Source organism: Schistocerca americana, chromosome 2 (assembly GCF_021461395.2).
Source record: "Schistocerca americana isolate TAMUIC-IGC-003095 chromosome 2, iqSchAmer2.1, whole genome shotgun sequence".
Taxonomy (NCBI): Eukaryota; Metazoa; Arthropoda; class Insecta; order Orthoptera; family Acrididae; genus Schistocerca; species Schistocerca americana.
The window spans coordinates 250,409,384-250,420,996 of NC_060120.1; the positions used below are offsets into that span (position 1 = coordinate 250,409,384).

Sequence of the window (11,613 nt, forward strand, 5' to 3'; positions counted from 1 at the left end):
GGACGTGTGTGATGTCCTTAGGTTAGTTAGGTTTAACTAGTTCTAAGTTCTAGGCGACTGATGACCTCAAAAGTTAAGTCGCATAGTCCTCAGAGCCATCTACTACTCAAGGGGTCGATACAGTACCCCCCTCCCCCCCCCCCCTCCCACCCCTCCAGATCCATGAAGGTCTTTTTTTTCCAGTTGCGATGTTAAGTTGGGCCTCTGCTTTGGGCTTGTTATCGGCACATGTCAGTAAACTTAGTGTTGGCTATCTTACATTTACGATTGCTGACAACTCTAATGACCTAACAACTCGCGGCGAATTCGTGTTGTGTGTGTCAACGCGAAAAACAAATAACTTAAATTCTTTCACATGGCCTTGTTACTTTCCTCTGTAATTATACCGTAGCTGCTAATTATCTACACGCATATACGTCTAAAGAGTTGTGTCGGAGACACATAACATTCCGGCTCTGACGTCCCTCTTCATCTTAGAGACAAGTTCTTCTTCCTGCTTTTTCCGAAACTCACATTTCACTGAGGTCGAAGCTTAACTTAGCATCGACAAAGTAATCGATTTCTATCGATATCTAAGGATCGGAACTTCTGCGCCTGAGATCACTAAAACATGACTTAAGCAAGATAATGACTACGAAATACTTGAACACATTTAATGTTTTAGACTAGTGGCACAGAGTTTAACCAAGATTTTATACCATGCCTTGTTTCGAAACTGGCCGACTCATTTATATAAAAATAAGAATTCTAAAGTCTTGACACCTCTCCCTCGGGAAAAGTTTCTGTGAACGTCCACGAGTAGAAGTAATATTGACCAGCCACCAAACTGCGTTTATTTACTTCAGGATTAAACGACCAACACAGCCTGTTGAACTTTTGAAACGTTTCGTCTCAGTGATAGCTAGAAGGAAGTTTCGGTATTTACCGTGACTGAGAGTGTGTTCCTTGTGCAGTTCACCTGAGGTGATATTTGACGGTAAGGTCTTTTATTTATATTTTGGGAGACTGAAATGCTATTAAATAACTGCGTTAATGTAATCATGTTAACCTTACATGACAATAAATGTAACTTGTATCATCCAGTAATATAAGAAATAGTCTGTTTCTGGTGGCCTTTAAATGCTTTAAGATGAGGGTAATGCTCCAGAAGATAGACCCGTTAAAGTATTGAGTGCGTAAATGGAAGTATATATGTACTTTAATGAACAGAGTAATGTTAGTAAACGAACGGATAATGTTTCATTACTCAATTACAGTAATGTACAAGGTGACAATTGTTGAACTATATGGATTATAATCGTCATAACTTCTGAATGGTTTGCGTTAGGACGTTCAAACTGCACTGTTGGCCATGGGACATGATAGGATGCGCATATGATTTGGCTTATCGACGAAGCCCACTTTCATTTCGATGAGTTCGTCAATAAGCAAAATTGGCGCGTTTGGGGGACTGACAGTTCTCATTTTCTTTCACTATGTTATCATTTTTTTCTGTTTTCCGGATGAACATAATTTAAAAACGATCTCAAAACTTCATGTTATAAGACATAGTTTGTAAGTGTGGCATGTCAGCCCTTTGGAACAGTTCGCTGTGTAAAGGCTAGTGCAGTTCCACGTAACGTCAGCTCGTGTAGCTTGGCAATCCCGGTAGCAAGAATCACGAAAACTTCCGAATTCTGTAGACGAATTCTGAGCAGTACTGGGAGACATTGCCTCAATGATAACTGGACAAGCTGTATAGTATGGTCTCGTTACATGACTGCAGTGGCCCTTAGTGTACAAAGTAAGAAACTGCGAGGCTACTTGACCAAAAGATTTACGTGTGACGTGGGTCAATTGCTTGGTCCGCCGCAACGTGAGTGTGAAAGAAAAGGGAATGGAATGCTAAATGTTCACTATATTCACTTAGCTTTTCGATTTTAAATAAAAAAAGCAGTGAGTTACGTGTGAACAGTGCCACAGCAATCAAACTTTTTCATATAACCCTAAAAAAGAACTGCAAACTAGAAATGTAAGCATAGCAGCATAGCTCGCCACACCCCTACCGCACTCTCCAGTTTACATGACGGAGCTAATCAAACATAGAAAAAAAATACCGACTTCCATACAAATACCTTCAAAATTAATATTTATCTTGTTGTAATGAATAAAAAAAACTGCGGGGATGTGTTTTTTTTTTTTCAAACCTTCTGGACTATTACCAAAGATAGACTGGAATTTGTAAACATTTCAGTCTACGTAATTTCTCACTTCTCAGATTACGCATTAGAAAATCTGAGTATTATAGAAAATAATCTTACTTAGACCACTTTCATTCTTTTACTTTACCACACGGTATTTATTAGTGTTTTATGCCTGCATGCAAAGCCACAACATTTCAAGACCTAACATTTCACTTGTTTATTATTTCTTTTTTAGGAACTATCATCGAGCTAATAGCTCAGAAAAGACCTTAGCAAGCATCAATTAAATCGTTTTTTCAAAGAAAAATATCAAAACGGGAATCACGCTTTGAAGACCTTAAAGAAAGCCAGGATATGTTAAAAATACAGGAAGCTAGCTCTAGTTTCACTTCTTGTTCTCAGACTGCTGTAGTCAGATAAGATTCTGTTAACGTTTCTCTATTTCCAAATCCATCTGTTAAAAATGGCATTTCTTCGTTTATTAACAATAGAAACGTGACAGATGCTGACCGATTTGAAATATTAAGCAGTATTTAGGTAACTATGCCGAGAAAGAAAGCATTTGAAGGGGTTTGTTGCATAACATGCAGTTTAGAGGCGCTAAACTCGCAACTTATGGAGCAATCAGCATCAACAATCATAAGAGATAAGCAAAGACGTTCATGTTGGAGAACAAGTTCACTGATAAACAGTTTTTGATTTGTCTGTTTAATTGTTTATTTGAGTACAAATCAGGTTTTAGACCTTTTATGCCATTTTCAATTATCTGATTTTATGTCTTTAACATACATTGCAGGACACTTAATATGTTATCAAGCTCAATGTTGGCCATAAATGAAGAAAAATATTGGCTTTCCACGAAATGCCAAGATTTCTGGTAAATTTCACGAAAAAATATCAAATTCGCCCACGTATTACCCCTGCATGATAAATTGATAGTTATCTTATGTAGACAAGTTGTTTACTTCGATTTCCTTAACTGAATGTGTCCCAGAACACATCACGTTAGTCGGATGAGGGCGCGGAGAGAGAGGCCAGGGCAAGCTCAACAAAAGTACGGGTTACGGAACTTGTTTGAGACCCTGTGTAGACAAACCTAATCGCCATTCACTTTCGAAGGAAGCTCTTAGTCGAGCAGCTGCAAGTCTTGGTTCGCAGTTCGTTTACAGAAAATTATAAACATTTGTGTGAACATGACTAGCATGAAATAACTGGAAATAAACTATAATCTGTCCAACTAATATTACCAGTTTTTTACAATTCGTGGGTGTGTAAATTCACTATGCATCCAAGTGTGGAAAGTGCAGATTTATTTGGAAAATTGACTATTTACTACACAGGAGCTGAGAAACTGCATAGTCAGACTATGTTTGTATTAGCAACGGTGGCAACTACAAAAATATTCTGGAAGATCGTCGAAACTTCACAAACGAAAGGAAATAAGATTTTTTTTCAGATATTGACGGCATACTATACGTTATTGCTTTGAAGATCTTATCAATCGAGAAAGGTATCCAGTTTTTGATCAATCGGCTGTTAAAATTCTCCACAAGTTAGATGCATGAAATCAATCAGCAGTTACTTGAGGAAGAAAGTTTGTGAGGGAGCACAGGCAACAATTAATAGCCGAGAGTGGAGAGGTTATGAAAATCAACAAATCAGTACATTATGTATTAATGTACTTAAAAGATAAATTTTACACACGACTGTATTTGAAAATACAATAAAAAATTATTCAATGCTAGTTCAAAAGGCGATAATATTACGCATGTTTCGTTTTCTTAACTTGTTCGGAAAAGCACAAGAAAATGTTGTCCATGAAACTCGTACAGCAAGACTTTTCTGTTATGTCATTAGAGTCTGACACAACGGCATAAAGTATGACCTCTTTTAGTGAGGCATGTGCTTTGACTGAAAACATTTTTGAAAAAGATCTCTTGTGTTTACCTTGAAGGCATGAGATATACTCTAAGGCAAAAAAAAAAAAAAGGATGCACCCCGAGGGAATTATCTGTGTTTGACGAAAATTCGTAGATGTGATGTCCATTTGCAGACAAATGCATGTTACAATTTCACAAAAATTGGATGATTTATTCAAGGGAAAGAGCTTCACAAATTGAGCAAGTCCATAACACGTTGGTTCACCTTGACCCTTACGCAAGCAGATATTCGGCTTGGCATTTATTCATAGAGTTGGATGTCCTCCTCAAGGATACCGTGCCAAATTCTGTCCAACTGGCACTTCAGATCGCCAAAATCCTCAGCTGGTTGAAGGGCCCTGTCCTTTAATGCTCCAAATGTTCTCAACTGGGGAAAGATCCAGCGACTTACTGGCCAAGCCAGGGTTTGGCAGCACGAAGACAAGCAGTAGAAACTTTCATCGTTTGTAGGTGGACATTATCTGGCTGAAACGTAAGTCCAGGATGACTTGCCATGAAGGGTAACAAAACAGGCCATAGAATATCGTCGATGCGCTGCTGTACTGTAAGGTCGTTGCGGATGACAACCAAAGGCATCCTGCTATGAAAACAAATGGCACCCCAGACCATCACTCTTGGTTGTCGAGCCATATGGTGGGTGACGGTCAGGTCGGCATATTACCGCTGTCCGTGGCATGTCTAGACGCGTCTTTCCTGGTCACTGATGGAGACTTATCACTGAGACAGTTCTAGACCATTAAATGAGATTCCAGTTCATCTACAACTACATCTACATGGATACTCTGCAAATCACATTTAAGTGCTTGGAAGAGGAATCATCGAACCACCTTCACAATTCTCTATTATTCCAATCTCGTATAGTACGCGGAAACAACTAACACCTGTATCTTTCCGTACGAGCTCTGCTTTCCATTATTTTAACGTGGTGATCGTTTCTCCCTATGTAGGTCGGTGTCAACAAAATATTTTCGCATTCGGAGGAGAAAGTTGGTGATTGGAATTTCGTCAGAAGATTCCGTCGCAACGTAAAACGCCTTTGTTTTAATGATGTCCAGCCCAAATCCTGCATCATTTCATTGCCACTCTCTCCCATATTTCGCGATAACACAAAACGTACTACATATCTTTGAACTTTTTCGAAGTACCCCGTCAAGCCTATCTGGTAAGGATCCCACACCGCGGAGCAGTATTCTGAAAGAGGACGGACAAGCGTAGAGTAGGCAGTCTCTTCAGTAGATCTGTTACACTTTCTAAGTGTCCTACCAACAAAACGCAGTCTTTGCTTAGCCTTCCCCACAACGTTTTCTATGTGTTCCTTCCAATTTAGGTTGTTCGTAATTGTAATTCCTAGGTATTTAGTTGAATTTACGGCCTTTAGATTTGCCTGATTTATCGAGTAACCGAAGTTTAACGGATTCCTTTTAGCACTCATGTGGTAGACTTTCCGTTATTTAGGATCAACTGCCAATTTTCGCACCATTCAGATATCTTTTGTAAATCGTCTTGCAATTTGTTTTGATCTTCTGATGACTTTATCAGTCAATAAACGACAGCGTCATCTGCAAACCACCTGAGACGGCTGCTCAGATTGTCTCCCAACTCGTTTATATAGATAAGTAACAGCAAAGGGCCTAAAACACAACTTGGGGAACGCCAGAAATAACTTCTGTTTTACTCGATGACTTTCCGTTAGTTACTACTAACTGTGACATCTCTGACAGGAAATCAAAAATCCAGTCACATAACTGAGACGATATTCCATAATCACTCAATTTCACTACAAGCCGCTTGTGTGGTACAGTGTCAAAAAGACTTCCGGAAATCCAGAAATACGAAATAAATCGGAAATCCCTCGTCAATAGCACTCAACACTTCTTGCGAATAAAGAGCTAGTAGTGTTTCACAGAAACGAAGTTTTCTAAACCCATTTTGACTGTGTGTCAATAGACCGTTTTCTTCGATTGCAACTTTAAGCGTATGTTTGCGAGTTATTTCACCTAGAATATGCACGAGGTGAGATGAATTTGTTTGTGCAGCTGAACGTTAGCCAGTGGCCCCAGATAAAGAGCATGCCATAGCTGATCCAGCAAAGTGACCGGTACGACCCTGCCCGGTTACAAAGGCGGTCAGCACGGCCAGAAATGGGAAAAATCCCCAGTGCAATGAATCTGAACGGTGGTTGCTCAATTAGTTGAAGAACAGACGATACATCAGAACAGTGTCAAACAGTCTGAAATGTGGCTGCTTACAGCTCTTAGACATTTTATAGAGAAATCATAGTTACATAACAATGTAAATCTTAATGCATCTGCGATCTCAGAAAAATGAAGTGCCTACAGAGAAACAATAATAATTTCAATAACATAAAAAGTACAGATTTTAAAGTTGACAGTAACTAAATATTTTCACAGTGAACTTTCGGATTAACAACTGGTAAATGCTTCATACAGTTTCAACAAACAATGTCTTAAATGATAGCATTGCACTACAGCTGTCATCCATGAAACTCGTATATCTGTATTTATTTTATTTACTGATTTATTACGTTTTATATCCTTTTAATTATGCAAATGCTTGGCAGGACGTTGTATCCTCCACAATAACACAGCAACTGAATGCAGCATGAACATCTCATACATTGTCATACTTGTGTAATTATTTAACGAATATTTTACTATATCTGCAGTAATTTTATTTAAATATTGATTAAACTGTTACACACACATCAAAAAAAGTTTTTCATCCCTCCAGTTCCCAGAACTCCTGAAGATTGACGATGACTGTGAATATTGTACCGCAGACACAGTTCCTTTCAGTGTCCAGAGATGTCACTAAACCCGCCCAAAGATGTAAACAACCATGCTTTAAAAAATGGTTCAGATGGCTCTGAGCACTATGGGACTTAACAGCTGAGGTCATCAATCCCCTAGAACTTAGAACAACTTAAACCTAACTAACCTAACGACATCACATACATTCATGCTCAAGGCGGGATTCGAACCTGCGACCGTAGCAGTCGCGCGGTTCCGTACTGAAGCGCCTAGAACCGCTCGGCCACAGCGGCCGGCCAACCACGCATGAGCAGCGCCTATTAGACGGATGGGGTCCGACAGTTCCAGTCATTCCACCAGGAAGGAGGTAATCGGCTCGTGTTGTCTGTCGTTCAACCATACCTAGAAGATCAATACCACGGTTCGATTGCGTACGCATTGTTACATTGTGCCAGGACGGGCTCTCAACAAGGGAAGTGTCCAGGCGGAGAGAACCAAAGCGATGTTATGTCCATTATAATTATCCGGGCTGTTATGCGGTGGTCGGTTGATGAATTCTGTGTCGATTCCCAACGTTTCGTCTCCGACTGCGCGAGACATCGTCAAGGGGGTCCGTAGCTCGATGGAAGGTCCAACACACCCACTGGCTCGCTACCGACTGCCGCTAAATTCCGTGTCCGCGCACTCCCACGCCGCGGCGTGACGTCACGTGTTTTGAGAACGTCAGTGCAATTGGCCGCTGTCCGTTGCCGTCGATCGCCGTTGCCATCACCCAGTAGTGGACGGGTGGTACACATCTTCTTTAGCACCGGCGTCCACATACCGTTTAATTTCACGCCCTCCTCCTTTCGGTTGAAATTATTTGGGTGTTTAGCGATTTCGGCATAACAGCCCGGATAATTATAATGGACATGATATTTCCGGCCGTGAAAGTCTACATTTTAGTATCAAAGCGATGTTGTTCTGACATGGAGGAGATACAGAGTGACAGGAACTGTTAAAGACATGCCTCGCTCAGGAGCCCAAGGGCTACTACTGCAGAGGATGACCGCTACCTACAGATTATGTTTCGGAGGAACCCTGACAGCAGCGCCACCATGCTGAATAATGCTTTTCGTGCAGCCACAGGACGTCGTGTTACGACTCAAACTGTGCGCTATAGGGTGCATAATGCGCAACTTCAATCCCGACGTCCATGGCGAGGTCCATCTTTGCAATCACATCATGCAGTGCGGTATAGATGGGCCCAACAACATACCGAATGGACCGCTCACGACTGGCATCACGTTCTCTTCACCGATGAGTGTCCCATATGCCTTCAACCAGACAATAGTCGGAGACATGTTTGGATGCAACCCGGTCAGCCTGGACGCCTTAGCCACACTGTCCAGCGAGTGCAGCAAGGTGGAGGTTCCTTGCTGTTTTGGGGTGGCATTATGTGGGGCCGACTTACGCCGCTGGTGGTCATGGAAGGCGCCGTTATGGCTGTACGATATGTGAATGCCTTCCTCCAATCGATGGTGCAACAATATCGGCAGCATATTGGCGAGGCATTCGTCTTCGTGGACGACAATTGGCGCCCCCATCGTGCACATCTTGTGAATGACTTCCTTCAGGCTAAAGACATCGCTCGAGAAGAGTGGCCAGCATGTTCTCCAGATATGAAGCCTATCGAACATGCCTGGGATAGATTGGAAAGGGCTGTTTATGGACGATGTGATCCACCAACCACTCTGAGGGATCTACGCCGAATCGCCGTTGAGGATTGGGGCAATTTGGACCAATAGTGTTTTTATGAACTTGTGGATAGTATGCCACGACGAATACAGGTATGCATCAAAGCAAGAGGAAGTGCTGCTGGGTAGTAGAGGTACCGGTGTGTACAGCAATCTGGGCCACCACCTCTGAACGTCTCGCTGTATGGTGGTACAACATGCAATGTGTGGTTTTCATGCGCAATAAAAAGGGCGGAAATGATGTTTATGTTGATCTCTATTCCAATTTCCTGTATAGGTTCCGGAACTCTCGGAACCGAGGTGATGCAAAACTTTTTCTGATGTATGTAAAAAACCGTGGTGATTTAAAAGTGGTTAGTCGCATGTGTTAGCTGTTTATGTATGTCATACATACATAAAAAATTGCTTAAACAATATGTAATGACATTTCGTTATCATTTAATGTGAGTGCATTAAAACATTTCTTTGTTTGATTACTGTTGTAATATATTAGTTTTGCACAGAAAGTGGTGAGCCAAACTCCTGTCTGTAGAGCACAAGAACGATGTATTTTTTGGTAGGTGCGGCCTTCATCCAGTGGAGTACTAGTCAGCTGCGTCAGGTCGAGAAGAACAGGGGTTGAACAAAAAATTGAAACGCGACGGGAAATGCTTGTTTCGACATAAATGCGGGTGCTGGCCAAGTCTGCAGGTTACGCTGTTGTATTTGACCACGAACGGCTTCTGTGCAATGCCTTCAGTACATTGCTAGTGTCAATCGTAGGTAGAACAGCGTTATGTGTAGTTGTGCGTGCATTACGCCACAGCCAGGTGAATTCTAAGGCGGGAAAATTGTTGGTGCTCGTTTCGTATGTGGACCGGTAACCAAGGTAGCCGATCAGCCTGGTGTTTAAGAGGAACCCTATCGAAGATACGTACCGCATACCGGGATAGAAGAAAAACATCATCCGCAAATTCACAACGCGGACGAATATGTGTTGAGTGATTGCGAAAAACAGTCAATGAAGAGGACTGTGAGGAAAAATAGGAGGAAGACGCTTGTAACAGTCACTACCAACTCAGCTGCCCAGTTCGAGTCTCGGTTCGGCACACAGTTTTAATCTGTCAGGAAGTTTCATATCAACAACCACTCCGCTGCAGAGTGAAAATTTCATTCCGGAAACATCCCCTACGCTGCGGCAAAGCCATGTCTCCGCAATATCCTTTCTTCCAGGAGTGTTAGTTCTGCAAGGATCGCAAAGGAGCCTCGGTGAATTATGGAAGGCAGGAGACGATGTACTGGCAGAAATGAAGCTGTGAGGGCGGATCGTGAGTCGTGCTTGGGTAATTCAGTTGGTAGAGCACTTGCCCGCGAAAGGCAAAGGTCCCGAGTTCGAGTCTCGGTCCGGCACACAGTTTCAATCTGTCGGGAAGTTTCAGTAAGTTCGCGCTTGTTAACTAACGTATGTGACATAAATAGCCGTATCTTTTGACTGCATTGACTTAAAAGCTTCAATGTTTCACATCGCTAAGGGAATTCAGATCACAGTATGTGACGTTAATATCAACTTAATACCTCTACCCGTTCCTGAGAAAAAGAGTTTCTAACAGTCAGAGAGACAGACAGGTGGCCAACAAAGCGATTCTATAATGGTTCCGTTTTTACCGATTGAGGTACGGAAGCCTAAAAATGATGACGAAACTCGAACACAGCCGTTTGCGCTAATGCCATTATTCAGCGGCTGACGCTCTCGTCCGTTATTCAAGAGACTCATAAAATACTCAACTTTGTTTTCTCGTAACGACTTTATAGAAGCGATTGTTACATCTTCTAAGTATGTACGACAACTCTGTGAAAGCTGAGCAAACTCGGGGAAGCTTTAGAAGTATACTTTCCGTGTAAGACTAAAAGCAAGGCGCTGAATTATAAGACGCTAGACAGCTGTTTTGAACAGAAGACGCAAATTCCAGCCTTCTTACCTTTGAGAGACATGTTCGTTGTCCTCGGCTTGAGCTACCAGTGGGTCTCTTGACATTTACTGAATTGTAGAACAAAGCAGTATCTTATCGCCTGCTTCGCAAGCCCTCATTTGTTGATTAGACTATCCATTGGCTGCGCAGTGGAACCGCCTGCATAATTTGTTATCGTCTGCATGATACCGGAGAAATTTGCTGGTGGCACCTCGGCTGTTGAATGGTGGTTGGAAGGGGGGAGCAGCTGAAGTAGTGACTTTGGCGCGCTAAACTGCACTGCCGAGCGTAAAATACGTGTAAACGTTACAAAGAAATCAACGAAGGAGACTGAGGTTCATCATCAACCAATGCCGTCTAGAACTGCAGCAAGAATAGAACTTCTACTCTGCAGCGGAACGTTCGCGGTTACGGAACTTCGTGGTTGTTTCAAGCTTCATAATTTAAGCAGCAAGAGGAACATGTCTGATTTAAAATAGTTTATTTAACATGGACTTTTACCATTTTCGGATTTATTACAAATCCGTTTTCAGACGATTTTTTTACAGATTTCCTTGCTCACCTACTGGGGTCTCGTTTTGTAATCGTTTCTGATTTGGTGCAACGTGACAAAGAAAGAGTTTTGTACATTATTCGGTAAGCATACGAGACATTCTTTTTTTGTTTTTAACCTTCACAAAAATACTCATGAAATAATTTTAAAGTTAATAAATGTGGCGAAAACTTACTTGGTTTATGTTTCTGTGCTACGAATAGGTCCCGTATTTGCTTTATGCAATTTAAAGTTTGCACATTTTTGCACGTGCCCTATGTGAACGCTGTTTCATCCATTGGAAACTGCTGCAACTGGCCAATCAGTAAAATATTTCATATTACCATTCAGAATTTAGGCTGTAGTTTTAGATTCGATGTTCAAATTCATTTTTATCATTGTAACAACAGGGACATACTGCACACAGTGTCTGTCATCTAATGCCCGTGTTCAACCTTGATTCTGTTCAGTGTACTAAAGTTATAGCATATCACTTACATTA

At 41.6% G+C, this 11,613-nt stretch overlaps 1 protein-coding gene across 1 annotated transcript in view; it reads right to left on the reverse strand.

Moving 5' to 3' along the window:
• LOC124593930 (sialin-like) overlaps positions 1–10,616 on the reverse strand; it is a 53,194-nt gene extending 42,578 nt beyond the window's left edge. Inside the window, exon 1 of the mRNA XM_047132280.1 lies at positions 10,589–10,616. Coding sequence (XP_046988236.1) covers positions 10,589–10,601 — 13 coding nt within the window. The 5' untranslated portion in view covers positions 10,602–10,616. The remainder of the gene's footprint in view (positions 1–10,588) is intronic.
• Between the last annotated feature and the right edge of the window lie 997 nt (positions 10,617–11,613).